The 24,908-nt window shown below is 44.9% G+C and overlaps 2 protein-coding genes across 3 annotated transcripts; one reads left to right on the top strand and one right to left on the bottom strand.

Annotated features, from left to right (window-relative positions):
- Positions 1-7,525: 7,525 nt before the first annotated feature.
- On the top strand, positions 7,526-10,381 carry LOC103460370 (nuclear factor 7, brain-like). The gene has a single exon (XM_008402497.3). The coding sequence runs from the start codon at positions 7,948-7,950 to the stop codon at positions 9,337-9,339; it is 1,392 nt and encodes a 463-aa protein (XP_008400719.2). The 5' UTR covers positions 7,526-7,947; the 3' UTR covers positions 9,340-10,381.
- Positions 10,382-15,194: 4,813 nt separating this feature from the next.
- Positions 15,195-23,316, bottom strand: cyc1 (cytochrome c-1). 2 transcript variants are annotated; one of them, XM_008402499.3, is made up of 8 exons: positions 23,170-23,316; positions 21,551-21,741; positions 20,171-20,297; positions 19,882-20,039; positions 19,097-19,257; positions 18,931-19,031; positions 15,568-15,715; positions 15,195-15,445 (listed from the first exon to the last, which is right to left on the bottom strand). In XM_008402499.3, the coding sequence occupies exons 1-7, from the start codon at positions 23,248-23,250 to the stop codon at positions 15,611-15,613; spliced, it is 924 nt and encodes a 307-aa protein (XP_008400721.1). In that variant the 5' UTR covers positions 23,251-23,316; the 3' UTR covers positions 15,195-15,445; positions 15,568-15,610. The 2 variants fall into 2 exon arrangements, with proteins under 2 accessions (XP_008400721.1, XP_008400720.1); XM_008402498.3 differs by having other exon boundaries at positions 15,195-15,715.
- Between the last annotated feature and the right edge of the window lie 1,592 nt (positions 23,317-24,908).

Raw genomic sequence — 24,908 nt, 5'->3', positions numbered from 1 at the left:
GCTCCATCATTTATCAGATATATCTATTAAATACGACTTAAAATAAAGAGGAGAAAACTGATGTTTGATAAATTCTCCATGATATAAATCTATAAACAGTTTAGTTTCTGTTAGTTCTGTCGAGATGCAAGAAAGGGTGAATATCTACTTATATTGGTCAATCGTTTTATTTTAAATATGCTGTAGGAGCTGTAGTTTGATGATTAGTTCAGTTTTTGTCGTTTGTTTAACTTATGAATTGCAGCGGCTGCAGTGGCGCCACAATAAAGGTAATAAAGCTGATAAACAGGTGAAGAACCAAACACGTTTATTCTGCCTTTTCTCGCTGTGTGTCGCTTTACGGACCCGTTGCCATGGCGACCGACAGACAGCAGCTCAATGAGCACAGAGCAGAGAAAACCGATCAGGGGAATCAGCACCAAAAAACAAACATTTCTACACAAAAAGCAGCAGAAACACTAAAACAGAACATCCAGTCTGTTACATTATGCCGTCAGGCTTAATGTCTATATTTGGATTATTAATAAGTTTCCGCCTGAGCACAGCGGCGGTTGATCAGCTGATTTAATAACCAGCTGCTCCTGATGACGTGGTGGCGGGTTGACCCGTTTTAGTGCCAACGGAACCAAAACACACCGAACTGCGCAGCACATGCTAAAGCTATCAATGTTAGCCTAGCATAACTGACCCACTGCTCACTTGTTCAATGTTTTCTTTAAGTTAAAACTTTTTTCTCACCTGTTAAATCTGAAGCCCTTGTTATCATTATCTATGGTTGAAGTAGTTTCCTGACCACCGATATTCCTGACTCAATGGACAGAAATGGCGCATCATGTGTGACTTACATAAATCACATAATGTCCAGTAACATATCCATCCTATCAATGCTGCTGCCTCGCGCTCTGTCCTTCTCACGCGCTTCCCGCCACTCAGCAGTAGGAGTCAGGTTGCATTCAATGTTGTCGGAAAAAAGAGATTCATGCGCTTAATGTCCGATTTGCCATAACTATTTATTGAATTCATAGTCGCCAGCTGAGGTGGCAACAGGGGTGGTGAGGCTCTGGTTTGGGGTGGAAACTGCCTCCCCAGTAGATCCGCCCCTGGCTGCTGAGATTCTATTTTACATATGACGTTCAGAAGTGGTTCTTTTTAAATATGTACTTTACAACAAACCTGACTTGTGCTTTATTTGTAGTTTTGTTTGAGCCAAACCTCTGAGTCATGTCCGCTGGAGATTCATGCTGAGTGTTTATGGAGAGGAAGGGATGGAAATACCTGAGCTCAAAGTCTCCAACGGCTTTATTGATTTTACAGGTTCATGTTTCAATATTGTAAAAAACCAAATGTTCATTACAAACAATAAACCAAAAGGTAGAATTATTTCATTGCAATAATTGATCAAATGTAACGTCTCAGTTTCATCCAGTTAATTAAAATAATATTTTTTCTTGTGTTTTTTGTAGAATCCCAGATAAAAACATCTTTCATTCCAGACACACGTCTGACCAGAACTTATTGTTTAGAAGGTATTTGTGACATGCTGAAATGTTGCTCCCACTGGCCGTAAATTCATTGCAGGAAATAAAAACAATAATTACCCACGAGGTGACGATAGAGGAAAGTACCAGAAACTTCCTGTTGCACAACTTGGTGTAAAACATCCAGTTTGTCTCCACTGTGGGAAAATCCCACAGCAGAACAGACACCAAGGCAGCTGCAGGTTTTCTCTCTGCTAACTTTTATCACAAGACAAACAAAAGAAACCAAAGGACAAAACTCCATTCAGCAGGAGACGGCTGCTCAGTCAGCTCCACATTCCTGCTTTAGCAGCTCAACGCCACCAGGAGTCCAGACCAGAACTGACTGTTGGGTCTGTGTTACACACAGCTGTGTGTGTGTGTGTGTGTGTGTGTGTGTCTGCGTGTGTGTGTGTGTGTGTGTGTGTGTGTGTGTGTGTGTGTGTGTGTGTGTGTGTGTCAGGTTTCTAGCTGCGTTTCCATTGATCAGATTTACCCAGTTGGACATTTTGAAAACATCATTAATTATCTCCATGGAAACACCGTTTCCAAAACAATTCTTGTTCTTTATTAGAAGCGTTGGCGCCAAGATGAGATGGCGTCTTTGGTCGGATTCAAGGTGATTTCATTTGCAGAACTGCGATGGAAACACTTCTCTCAACAATCGGATGTTGCCACCGACCCAAACCACGAAGACGACGACGACAGGAAGTGGTTGGAAGATGGAGCTGCAGGACGAGTGGTTTAGGGAGGTCTTTGGTTTACAGGGTGTGTTTGTGTTTGTTACTTTGTTCTTTTTGTCCTTTTGTCTGTGTATGTCTCTTTTCTGACCATAGAGTAAACTCTGACCTATGGCCGATCTTCACTTGACACCAGCTACAGCGGGAGGACGAGGGCCCCGCTTCACCAGCTGCAGGGGGCTCAACAATCCTGTAAAGCGTAGGAAGGTACTACATCATATGCAACGTTTGGGAGAACATAGTTCCTTCAAGAGACACACCTTAAGGACGGACGGGGACCAGGTGGAGCTGAAACGCAGCTGGATTAGTCCAGTTATCATTTTAACACTAACATGATAATTATCTATTATCAGTAAATCCGTCCCTTATGTTCTCTCAAACCATTTCTGATTCTTGTGGTAGATACGTTATTATTACTGGTACCATTTACAATATCCCAGTGGCATATTGGCCAATATATATGTGTAACGGTTGGTATTAACGAGTCTCCAGTGGTCAATCAGGTTCCGATGAAATCCTTTATTCTGGAGGAGAGTAAAACCAATAATCAACCTCCTCTTCAAACCTCCTTGCACTCCAGCCCACAGCAGCGCGGAACAAAGCTGTGAGGGAAAAGCGGGAAGCCGAGACGCTATGAGGGCTGGACCGAGCTACGGAAGCCCAGGAGACACAAACCAGGCAGAGTGCAGAAAGGCGACCCCCGCAGGCAAAAACAACAAATAACAACAACTAAATAAGATAAAATTCACAATTCTCAATATAAAATTAATTAGAAATTATAATTTAAAGAAAAGTACATTTGTAACTCTGTTACATATGCTCCTAACTGTGATAATGAGCACTTTTTTAAGCATGTTTTCCAGTCACTTCCTGATCTGTCCACTTCTATCGGAGGTGATTTTAACTGCTGGCTTGATCCTCAGCAAACCTTCGCGCTCATCCAAAATTACTAACTCTGACAGGTAAAACTAGTCTGACGTAAAACCATGCCGTCAAAACTAAACGTTTAAGGTTGAAATTATTCTCTGAAATCGTCCCTGTTTGGTCTTTGCTGAGCCAGATGCTAAGGCTAGTTAGCATGGCCACGGATGACGGCAGCTAAACAGTTTTTCTGTAAAGCCAAGTTGTTTTTCCACCATTAGCAGTGTGCATGTGGATGATCGACAGCAGTAAGACCCTCCTCCTGGCTCTGATTGGTTGTTTGGTTGCATTTTTTCAGAACGCAATAGTAGCTCTGGGAGCAGGTAAAGGAGATTGACAGATTATTTGTCTCAGACTATCAAGGTGCAGTGAAAGCTTTAATAAATTAGGAAAATTATATTTTGGTAAAAGTTACGTACTGCAGCTTTAAGTGTTCCTTCGTGACATAAGTGAATGTCGGGTTTATGATTGTTTACTGTGCAGAAATATCCCTGATTAAACACAGAGGGGAGGAACTTTGTGCACGTCTCAGTCCGGACCACATAAAGTGGAGCAACTTCCTGCTCACTTTCCTACGGAGCGTTGCTGGTTGGAATCGTTGCTGGTTGGAATCGTTGCCGGTTGCTATCGTTGCTGGTTGGAATCGTTGCTGGTTGGAATCGTTGCTGGTTGCCATCGTTGCTGGTTGCCATCGTTGCTGGTTGCCATCGTTGCTGGTTGCTATCGTTGCTGGTTGCTATTGTTGCTGGTTGCTATTGTTGCTGGTTGGAATCGTTGCTCCTCTTCCACTCTGCGTTTTTTTTTTATTGCATCAAAATGTCAAAGAAAAGAAAAAATGCCAGGGGTTACAAGAACTAAAAACAATATAAAGTATAATAACCAAACAGAGGAAAGACAGAGTTTCAGGAAAACAGTTAAAGAATTTAAGGAGTTTTTACAGCTTTGGGATTGGCAGGTCTGTATAGTTACTATTGTAATTCAGATAAAATTGGAGCACACCCTGCGGTCCTCCTTTTTAAACAGGGGGACCACCACCCCAGTCTGCCAATCCAGGGGAACTGTCCCCGATGTCCATGCGATATTGCAGAGTCGCGTGAGCCAACACAACCCCGCAACATCCAGAGCCTTAAGGAACTCCGGGCGGATCTCATCCACCCCCGGGGCCCTGCCACCCTAGGAGCCTCATCCACCCCCGGGGCCCTGCCACCCTAGGAGCCTCATCCACCCCCAGGGCCCTGCCACCCCCGGGGCCCTGCCACCGAGGAGCTTTTTGACCACCTCGGCGACCTCGTCCCCAGAGACTGGAGAGTGCACTCAGGCTCAATGTCCCCCACCTTCCCCGGAACGTGTTCGAAGTTCTGCCGGAGATGAGAGTTGAAGCTCCGTCTCACAGGGGACTCCGCCAGACGTTCCCAGCAGACCCTCACTACACGTTTGGGCCTGCCAGGTCTGACCGGCTTCCTCCCCCACCACCGGAGCCAACTCGTCACCAGGTAGTGGTCAGTGGACAGCTCCGCACCTCTCTTCACCCGAGTGTCCAAGACATACGGCCGCAAATCCGATGAGACGATGACAAAATCGATCATCGATCTGCGGCCTACGGTGTCCTGGTGCCAAGTACACATATGGACGCCCTTATGCCTGAACATGGTGTTCGTGATGGACAATCCGTGACGAGCACAGAAGTCCAACAACAGAACACCGCTTGGGTTCAGATCGGGGGGGCCGTTCCTCCCAACCACGCCCCTCCAGGTCTCACTGTCATTGCCCACGTGAGCGTTGAAGTCCCCCAGTAGAACAAGGGAGTCCCCAGGAGGGGCACTCTCCAGTACCCCCTCTAAGGACTCCAAGAAGGGTGGGTAATCTGAACTGCTGTTTGGCCCGTAAGCACAAACAACAGTCAGAACCCGTCCCCCCACCCGTAGGCGGAGGGAGGCCACCCTCTCGTTCACCGGGGTGAACCCCAACGTACAGGCGCCCAAATGGGGGGCAACAAGTATGCCCACTCCAGCCCGGCGCCTCTCACCGTGGGCAACTCCAGAGTGAAAGTACGTCCAGCCCCTCTCAAGGAGACTGGTTCCAGAACCAGAGCCATGCGTCGAGGTGAGACCGACTATTTCTAGCCGGAACCTCTCAGCCTCGCACACTAGCTCCGGCTCCTTCCCCACCAGAGAGGTGACGTTCCACGACCGAAGAGCTTCTGCAGCCGAGGATCAGACCGCCAGGGTCCCCTCCCTTGGCTGCCGCCCATAGCACACTGCACCCGACCCCTTTGGCCCCTCGGACAGGTGGTGAGCCCATTGGAAGGGGGACCCACGTCTCCTCTTTGGGCTGAGCCCGGCCGGGCTCCGTGGGTAAAAGCCCGGCCACCAGGTGCTCGCCATCGTGCCCCACCTCCAGGCCGGGCTCCAGAGTGGGGCCCCGGTGACCCGCGTACGGCCGAGGAAACGCCAGATCCAAGGTTGTTGTGCATCATAAGGGTCTTCGGGCTGCGCTTTGTCTGGTTCTGGGCTTTAAAAATGTCTTTAGTTTTCTTTGATTTGACAGAACGTGTCAATAACAGGCATTTGCTTAAAATACTTTGTGCCTCATGAAGTTTGGTCCATTTACTTGTACTGGCTTACTGGCAGACATGCCACATTCAATATGGCGGATGCTGTGACCGGCCCGATGAGCCGTCTACGTATCCATGGTGACGCTCTTGGGTGCTGCGTTTGGTGCATTCCAACTTTTTTCTTCACTGTTGGAGGAAGTGAACTGCAGCGCTGCCTCGGTGCAGACGGCTGCGTCCCATATGCACAAACCAGCGTAGCCACAGATCCTTCCTCCATAGACGCCATCGCTGATCTCAGCTGATCAAAATCACATCCTCACTCAGTCCTTTTTTAATTTCTCAGTCTTTTGTTTCTCCCAGGACTAATTGACAGATTCCTGATGTGATAATTCCAGTTTTTGGAAGCAGACCTGGAGACCTGGTTTCCCTCCAGCTCTTTGTTTTCTGTCAGGAATGTTTCATCTGGTCTGACTTCATACCTCTTAATGTTTGTGGGCAGCATGCCAACATGTTCCCCGGCTCGTCCTTTAACATGTCAGTGACTGTCAGACCAGGATCTAAGAATAGCCTCGCAGTTCCACCTTTAACTGTTTAACTACCAAATGTGCATCTTTGCTGCTGGAGTTATAAATGCCCACAAGTTGCTGGTTTTGTCATTCAGGTTCCTCATGGCTGAAAAGTCTTTGGTCCATGGGCTTTATAGTTTTACATTTAAAGGATTTCTGCAGACAAATGTCCAGTTTGTTGTGGGAAAACTATTGAATACTAGTTAATCCTTCATACTGGCCAGCTAAGCCTGAATGAATAGAAAATAAATATTCTTTATTGTCCCACAGAGGGGAAGATTTGGGTGTCATTGTGGAAAATGGGAGCATGTAGATTCACACAAAGGTCAAAAATAAGAGTAAGGAAAATAATATGTGCTGCTATTAAAAAATAGCTTACTAATAAAATGAATGCCGAGTGTTACTTTAGGGAAAACGTGGTGTGCATGGCTACATATGTGGGAAACATCAGCAGCCCAGTTAGAGGAGCTGGAAAACTGCAACAGGATGTTTCCAGAGGAAGGCAGCTGGTCTTCCTCAGTCTGCAGACCTAAATCTGAGTTCAGTCTGTTTAGCTGGAAATGACTGATATGCAGACAACCAATTAATCATTTTCCATCAGCATTTAACTATTCCTGATCCTTTCCCAACACGTCATCTCTCCTGTTTGCAGATATTTTCTGCGCATGTCATGTAACCCAGTTACTGGATGTGATAAATATTTCAGAAATACCATCAGCCATGTTTGGGACTTTCTGACCGGCTTCAGCTTCTAGTATCCAATTTCTGAAAAACACTTTTATGTTTTAATAAACATTTGAACATAAACAGATTGAAGTGATGGAAATAAATAAGCAAAGAACTGTAACCAGTCAGGTTTTGTGCACATCTCCTCATGCATTCAAAGCTGTTTCTACAGCCACATCTTTTGGTTTTTGTCGAGACGAAAAGCCGTCAGTCCTGTTGTCATGACGTCACATTTTAAGCAGCCATGCAGAGAAACCAGAGATCGAAGTTAAACACTTCTGTGGAAAACCAGTCTTTGTTTTCATCTGATGAAAATGTGGCTGTAAAAACAACAGGCTGTTGTTTAACCCCAGTTTTACTGTATTGATCAGTAAAATTCAAAGTGCAATTCAAGCACTTTGAGTTGCCTTGTTGCTGAAAATGTGCTATAGAAATAAAATGATCTTCGTTACCTAAATGAAGAAAAATGAGCCTTTCTGTCAAAATAACGTCATTTTATAAAAGTGCTCTGACGTTTTAAAGGCTCAGACTGAATGTAAGTAACTGGGTTGGCAGCTAGTTGGTAAAACAACATAAAATGTTCAAAACTCTTTGTGCTTTCAGCTCTGACACTAAATCTGTCAGAGTTCTTAGGAATGACCTTGATTTAAAGAAACGCAGCCATAAAATCTGAAATGCCTCAAAGATGAGCCATATTATGTATTATTAACTCCTGCTCAAGGTAAAGACTGTTGATGAAGACAGAAGCTCCGCCTGCTCTTCATACGGAGGTTTTCCAGTAAACACGCGTCCTTCTTCCTCATCAGCATGAACACGAGAACAGCCTGCATGGTTCAAACTAACTCCACTGAGAGGACGAGCAGCGCAGGAGACTCACCTCAGCACTGATGTGGATTGAGTTTTAACTGAAAAGACGAGAAGCAATGTCTCTCAGAGTGGAGGAGGACCTCTGCTGTCCCGTCTGCCAGGACGTGTACAGGGACCCAGTTGTCTTGTTCTGCAGCCACAGCTTCTGTCGACTCTGCCTGAAAAGCTGGTGGGAAGGGAAGAAGAAACTGGAGTGTCCACTTTGTAAGGAAGAATCTGCTACAAGTGACCCTCCATGCAACCTGGCTTTAAAAATTCTCTGTGACAGATTCCTGTTGACACGAAAGAAGGAAGTTACAAAACCAGATGTCTGCTGCCGGCGGCATGGTGAGAGATTCAAGCTGTTCTGTGTGGATGACAAGGAACTTTTATGTCTCGTCTGCCAGCATTCAGATGGTCATTATGGACACAAACTCCAAGCTGTGAATGAAGCAGCTCAGGGTCAGAGAAATGAGCTGAGAAAGGCCCTGAGGCCGCTGCTGGACAAACTGAAGGTGTTCAAAGAAGAGAAGGGAAACCTGGATCAGACAGCTGGATACATTAAGCTCCAGGCCCAGCAAACCGAGGGACGGATCAAGGAGCAGTTCAGGAAGCTCCATCTGTTTCTCCACCAGGAGGAAGACGCCAGGATTGCTGCTCTGAGGACAGAAGAAAGCAAGAAGACTCAGAAGTTCAGCCTAAAGATCGATGCCCTGAGCAGAGAGATCGCTGCTCTTTCACGGACAATAAGAGACACAGAGGGACTGATGAAGGCTGAGGATGCCGTAATGCTGCAGAGCTTTAGGACTGCTGCAGAAACCATCCAACAGCGCCTCCTGCTGGACAGTCCTCAGCCTGTCTCTGGAGCCCTGATAGATGTGGCCAAACACCTGGGCAACCTGAGCTTCAACATCTGGAACAAGATGAAGCATCTGGTGTCCTACACTCCTGTGGTTCTGGATCCAAACAGCGCGAACTTTGAGCTCATCCTGTCTGAAGACCTGACCAGCGTGAGATGCGGCCAGAAGCAGAACATTCCCGACAACCCGGAGAGGTTTGACTTCTTCCGCATCGTCCTGGGCTCGGAGGGCTTCATGACGGGAACCTACAGCTGGGACGTCGAGGTTGGAGACAACACAGACTGGTTTGTGGGAGTCGCCTCGCAGGACGTCCAGAGGAAAGGAATTCATCCGACTCGTCTGTGGAGAATCGGCTGCATTGACGGTCAGTACGTGGCCCGGGCCCTGTCGGAACCGTCCACGGTTCTGGAACCGATGGGAAGGCTGAGCCGGATCAGAGTCCATCTGGACTGGAACCGGGGGAAGCTGGTGTTCTTCGACCTCGACACCAACACACACCTTCACACCTTCTCACACTCATTCAGTGAGAAACTGTTCCCGTTCCTGAACACGGTGAATGCGTCTCCTCTGAGGGTGGTACCGGAGAACCTCTGCCTGAGGTCCAGTTAGAGCACAAAGCGCTGCTGACCCGACACGTTCGGCTCGGTCACCAGCAACACATCAACACGTTATTAATGAAAAAATCTGCAGGGACTTTAAAGAAACTCCTACGACTTTCTGAAATGTTTTTATTTCTAGATATTTGAAGTTAAAACTAAAAACCATATTTATTGTTTTTGCAGTGAAGAAGCTGCAGAATCCATCATGATGTGAAGTTTAAAATATTGTCCCACTGCTCAGTTTCTGAACATTTTCAAAGATTTGCAGCCTCATGTCTCACTTCATGAAGGTTTTTCTCAGTGTTTCTCGGTGAAATGTGTGATTTAAGTTGCCAAAAGTTTATGAAATTGTTATGACTCCGTCAAGAAACAACCAGAATAAATGAACAATATTTATTACACAAATAAGAGGTTTTCCTGTTACCTTCATCCATTTGTTGTCAAACATCACTTCAGGCGGTCAAACCTGCATAAACGTCTGCAATGTTCACTGCAGAACGACGGTAATGTCCCTCACACCAAACAGGATCTCAGATACTTAAGATGAACAGACATGGAAGGTTTTCATTCAGGAAGTGACCCAAAGACACGGAGGACAAAACAAACTGAATAAATGGAAAGTTGTTAACCAGACTGAGACAAACCATCTAAAACTGGGTGGACGAACGGGAAGAAAATCAAGAACAGCAGGAAGCAGAGATATAACTGTAAAAATGACCAAATGCTTATTAAACCACTTGAATCACATCAAACTGCATAAAGCGGCTCTCTGGTTTACCAACGTATCATTTTATCACCGACTCTGAAGTCAAACTTGATCTGATGCAAATAAAAATCAACAAAATAGAAAAACACAGAATTCAATCTGGTTAAAAAGAACAGATGCATAAAGTCCAACAGTACCGGCGCCACCAGAACCTCACTGATATAAAAACACACAGCTGGTCACACTGAGCGCCACCTGCTGGAGCCACTTGGTGTTGATAGAAAATATTTAAAGTAAAACATTTGTCTCTGAGGCGCTAATCGTTATTTAGCTGCTCTGACGGTAAAACGGCTTCATTTCTGTTTAGAAATGAGATTTTTTTAATCTGGTTTCTGTTTGATGTGAATCGGTTAAACTGAATTAAAGTTTTCCTCTTAAAAAGTCCAACATGAACAGATCGGAACACGTGAACTTTGACAACCTGAAGAAAAATCTGGAACTTTTCTCCAGTTTTGGTTCCTTTGCTGTCTGAGATGATGAACCGGCTTTTGGTCCCGTTTGGTGTGAAACCGTTTTATTTACCGGGACGAGACGCCTGGGGGCATCTGGGGCATTCGGGGAATCTGGGGCATTCAGGGCATCTGGGGCATTTGGAGCATCTGGGGCATCTGGGGCATTCGGGGCATTAGTCTATTTTAGTCCAGGATTGCATAACTGGCTGCGGTGACCAGAGGAGCCCAACCGGTTCCTGCTGCCTGGCAGGGAGAATCCAGCCTGATGAGTTTCTCTCCATGTCGCTGAAACGTTTACCAAAGTTTTCACACCCTGAACCAGGAACAGAAACGGTTTGTAAATGTTTGGAGCGTCTCGTCATTCTTTGGACTCCAACAGGTTCTGACCATCTCCCCTGCTGGAGCGAAGCGGCCCAGAGCATGATGCTGCCACCACCGTGCAGTGGGGAAGGTGGAGTTCTCACAGCGTTGATCGTACACCAGCTTCCAGATTATTATGCAAATTTATTCAAGTGTCATAAAGATTTAATTCCATTAAACTCAGATGGTTCTGTCTGTTCGGACCACCTGGGCTGATCAGTTCACCAGGTGAAAGAGAAAAGATCAGACAGGAATGAAAACATTTAACTAAAACTCAGCGTAAAGAGGTTTGTGATTCAGATGAAGGGAAATGAGGAAAGTTTCTGTTCTACGGTCCCGGGTCCAGTGAAGCTGCTGGTTCTGGAGACCCACGAACCCGAAGCCGTCGGCTCCACAGAGGCTGGATGTGACTCAGAAACCGACTGTTGGGCCACGAGGAGGAACCAGAACATGATGAATGCTGAGCAGACCTGGACGGTCCAGATGGACGGAACCACAGCCCAACACGGCCAGCAGGAGGCGGTGGAGTCATGCTGTGGGGAGAGAGCCGGTCGGCCCGTTTGGGCCCTGAAGGTGTGAAAATGACCTCAGCAAAGTAAACAGACTGACTGATGGTCAGAAGAACCGGGCCAGAACCAGAACCTGGACCTTCTGGAGCAAAACCATCTCCAAGCAGACGGTGCCAGGAAGACCTCTGGACCTGGACCAGAACCAGAACCTGGACCAGAACCCGGACCAGAACCAGAACCTGGACCACAACCCGGACCAGAACCAGAACCTGGACCCTGACCAGAACCCGGACCAGAACCAGAACCAGAACCTGGACCAGAACCTGGACCAGAACCCGGACCAGAACCAGAACCTGGACCAGAACCCGGACCAGAACCAGAACCTGGACCCTGACCAGAACCTGGACCCTGACCAGAACCCGGACCAGAACCAGAACCTGGACCAGAACCCGGACCAGGACCAGAACCCGGACCAGGACCAGAACCAGAACCTGGACCAGAACCTGGACCAGAACCCGGACCAGGACCAGAACCCGGACCTGGACCAGAACCCGGACCAGGACCAGAACCAGAACCCGGACCAGGACCAGAACCTGGACCCTGACCAGAACCCGGACCCTGACCAGAACCTGGACCAGAACCCGGAGGTTCCCCAAACATGTGCCGGAGGAACCGGCTCACGTCGGCCAGCAGCTCTGGAAACTGACATGAAGCAGAAACACAAAGTGGATGGAAGAAAAACTGAAGGCAGGATTTTCTGTCAACATGTAATTTGGTCTGTTGTGTTTAGGATTGAAATAGTTTTTCATTTTAACACATGTGACCATTTAATGCAGTCAATAAACGAACATTTAAGTTTTTTATAAGCCACAAAATTATTAGAAAACCTGCTATGAATAATAACTTGGAGCATTTAGAGGTTTTTTTTATGTATTTATACTTTAATTCTTCATGAAAATTAAACTGACCATCATTCAGGAAAATCTGAGGAAACATCAATTCAGGATCATTTGGTTCAGTTCAGTTCAGTTTCTGAATCCCTAGAAATGAACGATGGGGAGAAATTTCCTTCTGATTTAAAGCAGCAACAGTTTGGAGAAATTCACTTATAATTTAATCACCTCAAATAATAAATCATTCATTTTCCCTCTGCTCCCCATGAAGGCGGACGCCTGGCCCTCTGCTCCCTCCCTGCCCATTCCTGCCCGGCTTGCTCTGTTTCTCTCTCGTCTTTTTCTATATTTTTGGAGCCTTTCTTTGCACATCCTCCAAATCTACAAATTATTGATCTGGTCATCCGATCTCTCAATGCAATTGATCAAATTTTCGACGAGAAGTCTGGACACAGGAGCCTCTTGTCCTGCGGGGACACCCGGAGGGATTCACCCTGGATTTATTCATGATGACAGGATTCCTGCTGTTTGGAGCTTCTGGATTCCTGGATTATCGACACATTTGTGACGGACTTGGCCGAAGTAGCGAACACTCAGAGTGTTGGTGGACAGAGACGAGGACTCTAAAACTCACTAACCGGATGGAATCGATCTTGGAGAAGCTGCTGGTTTCGACTCAGTGGAACGACCAAATTAATATGGATGATTGGGAACTGAGATGCATCGGAGAGACTTATGGGAAGATTGAAATTTATAATCTTCCCGACCTCAGACGTTCTGTTTCTGAATTGGCTTCCCCTGTGTGGCCTTGGAAGGGCTGCATATTTCTAATCTTGAAGATATGTAAACACAACGCTCTTCCCTCCTCACCCCTCCTGTATCCATGGAGCTGAACGCTCCCAAGGACATTCCTGGATAAACAACACCTCTATCGGACTTTGCCGGAGGCTCAGTAAAGTTTCTTCTTGGCCCTTTGACGTCTCCGCCTTCACTCGTGTCTTTGTCTGAATGTTTCCATTTGCCCTAATGGGTCCTTTCCTCTTTTTTGTTTTAGGTGGAGTTCTCCCCATTTAACCCAGAAAAGGATCATTTTAGCTTATTAATAATATCAGAAATTGTGGAGCACGCACTATTTAGATCAATATTAAACAGCCCAGAAATGGAATCAGAATAACTATGAACTTAACAGGAACATCACTGCTTAGTTCATGACTTTAACCCAGAAAAGGATTTAGATCAGTCACTCTGTAGCTTATTTTATCAGAAACTGTAGTTTCACTATTTAGAAATGACATTAGATACTTAGCCTGAACAGCAGCACTTAGTTTACATACTTTAGAACATTAGATTAGTTTTCCTCTTTTCTCCTTTGGTTTGTTATTTTCTTTGTATTTCCTTTTAACTCATGTAAAGCACTTTGAATTGCCTTGTTGCTGAAAATGTGCTATACAAATAAAATCACCTCACTGAATATGTAAGAGAATAACTTTGTGGCTCTGCTGTTCTCAAAGTGTTAAAAGGAAAAATACGCAGAAACAGGCCAGAAAAATGGGCTGGGAGCTTCACAGTGACTTTACAGGAACAGCTGTTATGAAGCCTTGGTGTAAATTCAAACTGGAAGACTCTCTAGCTTCACCTGCATCATCCAATCGGTGCCATCGACCTATCAACGGCGGACCGAGCCACGTCACGGCCAATCACCGACCAGCTCCCGCTGAAAAGGACCTCCATCCGTGGCGCCTTCTGCTTTCCAGCTGCGCTCAACCCGCCTCCGCCTTCTCCACCTCCGCTCTCTCCAGGCTCCCATCCTTCACCCACCTCCACCACCGGTGTCCCGGGAGATGACATTCCTCGTCAGCATCGGGAATGCTCATCCGAGCTTATTGCAATGCACAGCTCGATGTCCAGCCGGGGCCGAGCGCCAAATAACTTCATGAAGGAATTTCTCCGTCGGAGTCTCTCCAGATTGAAATGAAACACAGATGCAGATATGAAGTATTACAATAATTTAGTTTATTTTGGTAAATGGAGTAAATTACGGGATGTTTCTCCTCCCGAAGCGAGACGACAACCGGTCAGAAATCCAGATGGAAAACTCAGCAGCAGATGATCTGCAGGACACTGGTCGAGCCACGCTGGACCCCAGATTCAGCATTTTCCAGTTTGCTCTCCCAGTTCCTGAGAGACGGACCTGAACTGGTCTGAATGTCAAATTTATTTATATGGCACTTTAAAACAGGTATAAAACTTTAAAACTGCTGCACAACAACGACACAAATGACGAAACTAAACATCAATTAAATGCCAAAGAGTAAAAATGAGTTTTAAGGAGTGATTTAAAATGATCCAGGCTGTGGGCAGATCTAATCTGGAAACTTATTCCATAAAACAGGAGCAGCAACAGAAAAACTCCATCTCCTTTCAGAGGAACGTGAGGAGCAGGAATCACATCCTGGAGCTGAACCTGGATGGCCGGAGACTTCACAGCTGCTAGCTTCTTACTCTGACGCTAATCCCATGATTTTATTTTTATACTTGACTGAATAAAGTGAACCGGAAGCTGGAGCAGCGTTCAGATTCAACATTTAGGTTTGTTACGCTCAGCAGCGCCCCCTCCAGGACAAGACAAGAAGTGGAACAGAAAAGTCACTGGGTTTGTCATTAGTTGGTTATTTTCTGATAAAAAGTCACTAAATACAGCAACAAAGTTTTTAAGGAACCAGTTCTTCATGCCCCTCAGCGCGTAGCCACGCCCCCACTGTGTGGCCACGCCCCCCATTGTGTGGCCACGCCCACCTTTCTAGATTTATCCAGGGTTAGATTAAGCTATCAGCTGCACCTCAGAGCCAGAACTGCTGCAGAACAGAAACATCCAACCAGACAGATTCGTTTAGAAGAATTTAATTTGTACAGTAAAACAGTTTATGTCAGACTTTCTGAAGACAAAATGAATTTACAGACGCAGAACGTGGTGAAGCCTGAGGCGACCCAGAGATGAGCGTCAGCATGGAGTATCTTACAGACATAATGAAACTCGGGCAACATGTAGCCGCCGCCGCTGCTGGAGGTCAATAAACTCTGAGCAGGGTGCGTTCAAGAACACTCAGACGAAAACTATCAGGTTTTCATTGACAACCTGTTGAAAAAAAGGCATTTCTGACTGAAATCATATACGTCTGAAAACAAGCTGCATGTTATCAGTTGGCCCCTGGGGGGCAGAGATAGGGGTGATGAGCTCTGTGGGGCTTTTGAACGCACCCTTCTCTTGTTCAGGCCTGGGTCGGGGTGCGCTTGTTTTCCGTTACTTAGGAGGCCTGTAGGCGATTTTTCTGCTCTTCAGCACCGTCCATCGGTGTCGCTTCATGTAGTAGACCAGAGGGATGAGGATGGCAGAGCCCATCAGCAGCTGGAGGGACAAACATCGGGAACGTTAAGACCAACCCTGGATAACGTTACGATAAAACGTAGGGAAAGTTATGACACAACTTCAGGAACGCAACGATAAAATCTGGACTTGTGCTCATTTTCTTTCTCTGGACAGAAGAACTTCAGCCTTTAGATCAGTGGACACCAACCCCGGGATGCGGACCGGTACCGGTCCGTGGACCAATTGGTACCGGGCCGCACAAGAAATAATAAAATATTTCCATTTTAGGTATTATTTGAGTCTGGAGGATCTTTTATTTTGAAAATCCTTTAACCGGATTCTCTGGGTTACGTCTTGTGCACCAACACTGAGGCCACAAGCAGCAAAATGAGTAAGAAACATATCAGGTGTCTTTGGAAAGTTTCTCTGCGAAGGAGAAAAGGCCCAGAGAAGAGACAGGAGGATGGGTTTACCCCGGACCGGCAGGTGATTCCCACGTTACAAGCCGCTCTGCGTGATGTGGGGCGACTGGCTCACTAATGAGGCCATGAAGAGACCAAGCAGGCTGTGGACATCAGCAACACTTCAGGTGTTACTGGACCGTCTGGTTGCAGAGAAACGAGCTCAGGGCTCCGTTAGTCAGTATCGTGAGTTAAAATGTTCACCAAAGTAAAATGTTTTCTGTATCTTATTTTGAAGGGATATGTAAACGTTACTATAGCGACCAGAGTCAGAGGGTCGAGAGGAGAGGAGCTTCTGAGGTCTGGTTAAATCCTGTCGGCTGATTCTCCAAACCTCTGTGACCACAGAGCTGATTTTAGATCAGACATATTCAACAAAAGAGGCTTCAGCAACATGCAGAGGCCTCATCTGACCGTCTCCCTCCCTCCTCCCCTCGTCTTGACCGGTCCGTGGTGAGGAAAGCTTGGGGACCACTGGACTAGATGACCAGGTTGAATTTTGCTGTGCTGTTTGGTCGAGTTATTCTAGAAATGTCTGGATAAACTGCAGGTATTTCAGAATAAAGTTGAAACTCTGATGTCATTTCAGAGCAGATTTAATCTTAAGGATGGATGCTGTGGTGAGAGCAGCTGCAGCCGCCTTCTGCCTTCACATCAACGTTCGGTTATTGTTGTCCTCCATTAGACAAGCTGTGATATCAGACGAGAAGGACCTCGCTGCAGCAAACAGGAAGGGGCGGGACGGACCGCTGGCAGCCTCAGACCTCATTTGGAAATGGGACCGTTGCACTCCGGAAGTGAAGGGGGCGCTATTTCCTACACTTCCGTTTTGTTTTTTAAATCTGTGATGTATTTTCACCTTTAGGAAGGAGTTTCACTCTCAGCATGGATTTGATGTTCAATCTTTTATTTACTTCAGCGCAGATCACAGCTTTTAACAAATTCTGTAGCTTTCTGTGAACTTCTAAATCTTCTAGTGATTCTAGTAAAGCATCGATTAATGCCTGGTTTAAATTAGTTAACTGGACTTGGAGCCGTTATTTAGTGTCCATGTGGCTGGACACCACACGGCTGGACGAACCCGATGAACCGTTAAACCTGTCAGCTGATGAGTCTCAGGTTTAAAATGGGCCGACAGTCGCTGGACATTAGACTAAGGAAATAGGAAGGGAGGGTCAGTGGAGACCGGAGCCTTTTTCATTCAGTGTCATCAACAGAAAGAGACGATAATTAAAATGAGGTTTAATTTATCGTGCGATTAATTATCATTTATCGCAACAGGCCTAATAATACCACAAAGTTTTTATTATTTACTATTAATTCCTCCATTACTGGCACCGTAAAAGATAAATTATCTTATAAACACCGTATTTTTCATTTTCTTAACAATGTAGAGCTAATTAAATGACAAACACTTTTATACATTATAAATAATATCTGTGTATCTCCATCAATTACAGCAGGAACACAGGAAATAAGGAGACTAACTATAGTTTTAATAACTTTAACTATAATAATTATAGTTATTATGCTGAACTATAATAAAAATACCATTGCAATGTATACGTAAGAAATTTAATTGAGCAAAAGTCAATAACCAAATTGATTTGTTTTATGGTGCCATGTATTATTCTGAGACCTTTTATTGGTAGAGTCTTATAAATATATAAAAAAATAAGATGAACCTATTTAATCTATCAAGGTGGACATTTTCCTCCGACTCAAACGATAAATCATATTCATAGAGTGAAACACGTAAATGCTACAGGTAAATATTATTTACATTTAATTATTGAATGACGTCTAATCGATGTTCTTATTACCAGAGGAAACACCTTCATGAGGTCAGAGGTCAAACGGATGATCTAAACAGTTGAGATGTTTTTGGTTTCACCACCTTTACCTGCTATTCAAACTATTCTTAAAGTTTGTCCGTTGTTCTGCAGCTCATGTGACCAAAGCAGCCGAGGAGATGAAAAGTTAAAACTTTAGTTAAAATGTTGTTTCTACTTGAGTTGAAACTCTAGTTAGTCCGTCCCGCCCCTTCCTGTTTGCTGCAGCGAGGTGAGCTTGTATCAGACCGGTCTCTGTTGCTATGGATACGGTTGCTTTTGCGTCACCGCTGCCTCAAACTAAACAGCTGCAGTTATTTCACTGGACATGTTGCTTTCTGCAAATACATCAACTCCTAATTAAAAAAGAACCTTAAAAAGATAACACTGAATTTATACTCTAACATTATTTATTTTAAAATCGCTCAAACTTCGTTTTAATTTTGTCTTTTAAAGTATTTAGCAATGTTCTGTTTCTAATGTTAGTAAAATGTTTGTGGTGTTGATCCAGGTGGAATAATCTGATAATCTACCTGAGATTATTATAAACCACAATGAGCTCCGCCCCCTGCCTGCCTTCAGGCCTTAAGCCCCGCCCCCGTCAACCCTTTAGACCATAAGCCCCGCCCCCTGCCTGCCTTCAGACCATAAGCCCCGCCCCCTGCCTACCTTCAGCCCCATGGCTACGCCCTAAGCCCCGCCCCCTGCCTACCTTCAGGTCCATGGCTACGCCCTGAGCCCCGCCCCCTGCCTACTTTAGGCCCATGGCTACGCCCTAAGCCCCGCCCCCTGCCTACCTTTAGGCCCATGGCCCCGCCCCCTCCCTTAGGCCCATGGCTACGCCCTAAGCCCCGCCCATGCCTACCTTCAGGCCCATGGCTCCGCCCCCTACCTACCTTTAGGTTCTAAGCCCCGCCCCATGTCTACCTTCAGGCCGCCCTAAGCCCCGCCCCCTGCCTACCTTCAGGCCCATGCGTTTGCGCTGGTCGTGCTCCGGCTCGGCCGCCCACCTCAGGAAGGTGCAAACATCTTTGGCCACCTGGCTCATGGTGGCCGGGGTTCCTGCAACCAGACAGCCAATCAGACGCGGCCTCCTGCGACATGCCGGCCAATCGGGCGCCACCTACCGTCTTCGAACTCCAGGATCTCGTTGTAGATGGGCGGCGCCATGCCGATGGCCTGGCCGGGGAAGTAGGGGTTGTAGTAGAGCCCTTCTCTCACCGAGACGCCGGCAGGCGGCTCGCAGTAACCCGTCAGCAGGCTGAAGATGTAGTCCTCTCCGCCGTGCCTGTAGGGGGCGCATGTCCATCAGCGCTGCAGCTAGCCATTAGCTTAGCAATCGATTATTCTGACGATTGATCAGATTAAAAAATATTGGCACTTTCTGCAGATTCTTCATTTCATCACTTAAGATAATTTTATACAATATTAGAAAAATTACTGCAACCAATGAAATGGTTAATCTGATTAATGATGCTGTGGATTAATCAGATTACAAAACGCAGCGTTAATTCAATCATATTTAAGATCATTAATTCTTCTGATTTATCCTAACGAGGCTCCAGCCGTCAAACCCTTTCAGGGTTTCAGATCAGGAGCCTGACAGACTTAAATAAACCGTTAAAAACACAAATCAGGACTAAATGTCCCAATAAACTTATGGATTCCTTTTAAAAACAACATTTTACTGCCAACATGAGGCCGTTCAGCTGGACTGAACGTGATCATCTGGCTGATGATACAGAACCAGAGACCAGGTGGAGCAGATCCACAGGCTGGAGCTGGAATTATGGAAATATGTTTCTATGTTGCAGTTTTGGCTTCATTCCTGAACGTTTCAGCCGTTTTCATGAATCCTCCAGTGAGCAGTTGATGGATTCCTGATGCTCTCAGTGAGCGTTGGAGGAAGTACCTGGCGTTGACGATGTAGCTGAGGTCGGGGGGCAGCGCCCCGTTGTTGGCGGCCCGGGCGGCCTCAGGGTTCGGGTACGGCTTGGGGAAATAGTCCGAAAGCTTTCCTGGCCTAGTGAACATCTCGCCGCTCTCATCAGGGCCGTCCACCACCTCCACCTGCACAGCAAGAGGAGCGACATGAGCCGGCTGCTGCCCCCTGGTGGCGGGAGGAGCCGGCTGCTGCCCCCTGGTGGCGGGAGGAGCCGGCTGCTGCCCCCTGGTGGCGGGAGGAGCCGGCTGCTGCTCACCTCTTCGGCGAGGGTCTTGACCTCGTCCTCGGTGTGCGACACGCCCACCAGGTTCCTGAAGGCCAGGTACTCCATGCTGTGGCAGGCTGAGCACACCTGCTTATACACCTGGTAACCACGGCGAATGCTGCAGCCAATCAGAAACACTCAGGATGAGAGCGGAAGCAACAGGCTCTTTCCTGGTCAAACGTCTTTCGACTCACTCAAAATAAAAAGCTTCCTGCTTTCAAAAGAATATTTTCTTTACTTATAAAAACAACAGAAATCTTGTCCCAGTTGACTTCATACAACAAATAAGTATAAATGTTAATTTTGCGGCAGAAAAACTGTTTCACTCCTTCACCAAACAACCAGCTGAACCACAGCAGGAGGCCGACTGACAGGCGGGTCTGAGGAACAGCTGACCTACCGTTAGCATTAGCATTAGCATCACCTTGGGTCTGTAACATTAAGAGCTTAGCAAAAAATAAGTTCATCTAATTCTTAGTAGGCTCCAACAAACAGAAAAATAAACCAACAAGCTTCAGAAAGTGCAATTATCAACAATAAATATAATGTGAAAGAATTAATAAAGCATAGAACTAGATCCAATAGATTTGCACTTATAGATCAGGAATATTAATGTTGATATCTGATCTACAATATTTTTATCAATATCAGATATTAATATCAGATTGATGCATCTTGGTATTATAACGTTTGATTATTTTAGTTATCAATTGTCAAGTTAAAACAGCAAATGGGAAACTTGTGTTTACTATCTCCACCCAACTGGCACACGCATCACAGAGAACCAAGCGCACCCGTCCCGTCAGCTTCCAGCTGAACTTCACATCATTTCATCAAATCAGGTTTTATGTGTTTGGAATGTAGTTTGATTGTCCAGCAGGTTGTTAACATCATTACCTGGAAAACTAGTTCATTAGTTTGTTGTGATCTGGAATCGATTTTTAAAATTTGTTTGTAGGTTTTCAACCTGCTGTGATGAAATCAATGGAAATAATTTAAAGATAAATAAAAGACGTTACTGAGATGATGCATCAGAATCTGAGCTGGTTTAAAGAGCAAAGACATCAATTAATCTGTTGATCGTTCTGGATATTAATCAGATAAATAAAGGCTCATTAAGCATTTTTATACAATATTACAAACATTTGCTGACCGTTTGTAGATAAAGTGGTTAATATTTAAAAGCAAAGGAGGTTTAAAAGTTTCCTGTGAAACAGATTTACACAAAAGGTTTTTCTGTTTTAAATGCAAAATGTTTATATTCTGTTCAGCTTTGGTTTCATTTCGGCTCCGACTGGTTTTATATGTTTAACGATCAATCGACCGATCAATCGACCGATCAATCGACCGATCAATCGGCCGCCGACTCGCCTGGCGTGGTCCAGGGACGACAGTGGCCCGGCGTGGCTCCAGGGGTACGACGGGGGGTGGAGCTCCAGCTCAGACGCCTTCACTGATTGGTGGAGCATCAGAGCGAGCCCCGCGCCGCCGCCGGTAACCACGCCCAGCGTCGTCAAGGCAACCTTCTTCTTACCCGACAGACTGGCGAAAGACATGTTGGCCTGAAGAGAGAACAGATTCACACACACACACACACACACACACACACACACACAAACACACACAAACACACACACACACACACACACACACAAACACACACACACACACACACACACACAAACACACACACACAAACACACACACACACACACACACACACACACCTTTTATTTTCAGAAACGAGGAAAACTACGACCTAATTTGTTGTCCTATAATTATAATCACAGTAGAAATGATTGAAATGTGTAAAATATCAACCAATGAAACTTTTTACAAACAGCCGTAATAAACTTTATTTTGCAGTTATGATGGATTTTTAAATGATGATGTTGAAACTTTTGGGAGAAAAGTTGGAATTGAAACTTGATGAGAATTAAACATGTTTATCTTTCAAAGTGATTTTTGTCTCTTGCTGCCATAAAAACTAACGCAGCTTCAGTTTCAGTCACATTTTAGCCGTTTTTCAGTTTATTACAGAACAATTATTCAATTTCCACTGCAAAATGTCCTAGAAGGAGCAGCAACATTTACTTCATTTCTTATCAGGTCACTTTGTTTTTGTTCTTGTTAAAGTTTTATATTCTTATAAAAGCTGAGATGGTTCTGTGTGTCTGAACTGGTTTTATTGGGCTGAAGAGGATAAATGAAGATAGTTTGACCAGGTCCGCATCAAACTGACCTTCAGTGGTTTTATAACGGACAGGAGAGCTCATGACCTCTGACCCTCACCTCCACATTTATCTGACCAGGATGGATCTTTACGGCTCATAACGTTACAAAATAATACATTTTTACAAGCAAACAAAAGTTAAACAAACTACTTTGGCTGATAGATTTAAGAGACACGCGGATATAAAACTCGGTAACATTCAGATCCCACAGGAACCGGCTTTCTCTCCACCGGAAGTTGTCATCAGCCTTCCCAATGCTAACTCGTTAGCTCCAACGCCTTACAGCCGCTGTGTTTAAGCTGCAGCTGCGGACAGCGGCCTTTTTCTGGACTGACCCAAACACACCGGCAGCCTCTGCAGACACGGAGCAGAAGATTCGCCTCCTGATGGATTTAAGCTTCTGAGTTTAGGAGGAATCTGTTCAGACCTGCATGTGCTAACAGTCCGACACACTCTGGCTGCCCTGACGAAGGTAGGAACAGCTGCTCTGCGGCACTCGGACAAAAAACTACAAACACAGCTCACATTATTTTAACTTCCCACTGACGAAGCACCACAAATAAAAAGACTCAGCCCAATAAGGAAGCCTGAAATCCGAGGGAAGGCAAGTGACCTTGTCTGCCAGTCCGCCGCTAGCCGGTGAGCTAATGATGGTTCGCTGGGAGGACGACTGACAAACATAACTTTATAATGAAAACTCTCTTAAAAACATCCGACCTTCAGAAAGGTTGATATGAGGCCCATGTATCGATCTACCTTGGAAGTCTTGAGAGGATTCCCTGTGGTGAGGAGAGCTCTCCCACTCCCGGAGAGCGCCACGACCCGAAGCGCCGCCATCTTCGCAGTTCTCTATGGAGGAACCTGCAAGCTGCAGACGAGACACAAACTGAGCGCTTCCGGGCGGGTTCTTCAAAATAAAAGACAGCAGCGTGACTTGATCTGGTTGACGTGATGGACGGACTCGGTTGTTTGTCAAAATAAAACCAGTTAAATTCAGCGGAACTTGTTGGGATTGACTGTATGGAACCACATGTGGCTCTGGGCTAAAGCCATGAAAGAACTTTGGCCCAGAATGATGAAGGCCTGGAAAAAAAAAGATTTTTAATGAATAAAAACTGTAGCTCTTGCAGTTCTTTCTTGCTTTGTTTCTTCTTCATGTGATTTTTATGCAACAAAAGAGTCTTCAGTCAGTCGCAGCCATCAACATCCACAACTCTGGACAAAATTGATTGTGTAAATTACAATGAATTTCCTAGGGACGAGTTTTTGCGTGTAATAATAGGACTGTTACAAATTATTTTTTATAGCTACATTCAAAGTACCAAACTGCGAACAGTTTGTTTTCAAGATCATTTCATAAATTTTAAATGTTTGTCGTGTGCCTGTCCTACATCGAAGCTAACTTTAGACGTTTTTGTTTGAGTCCAGATTCTACAATGGAACTCCCATGAAATCATAATTAATTAATTTAAGGAGTATTTACTTTTATATGGATGTTTTTAAAAAAAGAAACAAACCCCATGAATGATTTTTATTTAATTTGTATTATTAGCTCTTCCTATGGGAAAGAAAAATCCATTCATCTACTATAATCTTAAACTATTTGGAGATAAATGTAAACTTAATATCTATTAACTTTATACTGTGATGGACGGTCAATTAAATGATTATTGACGCGAAACCATTTTAATTGAATAAACTTTTACTTTGAAGATAACTAAACCGGAAATACCACGCATTATGGTGTTTAATTCAACTTTACGCAAATCTTACAAAACCTATTTATACAACTTTTTTTTTTATTTTGTCCTCTAGTTGTTTGATAATATGTGATAAATAATAAATACATAATTTCATTTTTTTAATCTCCTGTTGTTTTTATGTTGATTGAAACTAAAAATAAAAACCTTTAATCTGGTCTGTTGGCGAACTTCTAAAACCATCTGCTGTTAGAATCTGCCTGATTTCATGTGATCACATTAAATTCATGTGATCACATTAAATCAGACAGATTTAAATCAGGCAGATTTCATGTGATCACATTAAATCTGCCTGATTTCATGTGATCACATTAAATCTGCCTGATTTCATGTGATCACATTAAATCAGGCAGATTTCATGTGATCACATTAAATCAGGCAGATTTCATGTGATCACATTAAATCCGTTATTCGGGTTTTCTGCGCTTCCTCCTCTCAGCGCGTCACTAATCACTAAGTCATGATTTTGACTGAATGACAGAGAATCAACGTGAAGAACATTTATTTTAAATAGCAGAAATAAATACAAAATGGAGTTTTTACTTGTAAAAAATTATGCAAAGCATAAAAAGTAGCATAACATTTTTTTCGTTCTGGATCCAAAACCTGCCAGTTTCTGTGTCACGTGTTTCTTAAAACATAAGATGATATATGAGGCTCTTCTCGTTCTCATGATCGTCACATCCGGTTTCAATGGCTCCTACATTTCCCATGAATTCAAATGATCCCAGTGAT

Source organism: Poecilia reticulata, chromosome 5 (genome assembly GCF_904066995.2).
Source record: "Poecilia reticulata chromosome 5, P_reticulata-male-v2, whole genome shotgun sequence".
NCBI lineage: Eukaryota > Metazoa > Chordata > Actinopteri > Cyprinodontiformes > Poeciliidae > Poecilia > Poecilia reticulata.
Note: the sequence above shows the minus strand (reverse complement) of the source record. Positions and strands in the feature narration are given on the sequence as shown.

What these genes read in the sequence shown, in the direction of transcription:
- LOC103460370 (XM_008402497.3), top strand. Translation starts at nt 7,948, where the DNA reads ATGTCTCTCAGAGTGGAGGAGGACCTCTGCTGTCCCGTCTGCCAGGAC.
- cyc1 (XM_008402498.3), bottom strand. Translation starts at nt 23,250, where the DNA reads ATGGCGGCGCTTCGGGTCGTGGCGCTCTCCGGGAGTGGGAGAGCTCTC. An exon ending in TCGTCCCTGGACCACGCCAG is followed by an intron (nt 20,298 to 21,550) that starts GCGAGTCGGCGG and finishes GATTGGCTGCAG; the next exon opens with CATTCGCCGTGGTTACCAGG. An exon ending in GCAAACGCATGGGCCTGAAG is followed by an intron (nt 15,716 to 18,930) that starts GTAGGCAGGGGG and finishes TTGTCCCTCCAG; the next exon opens with CTGCTGATGGGCTCTGCCAT.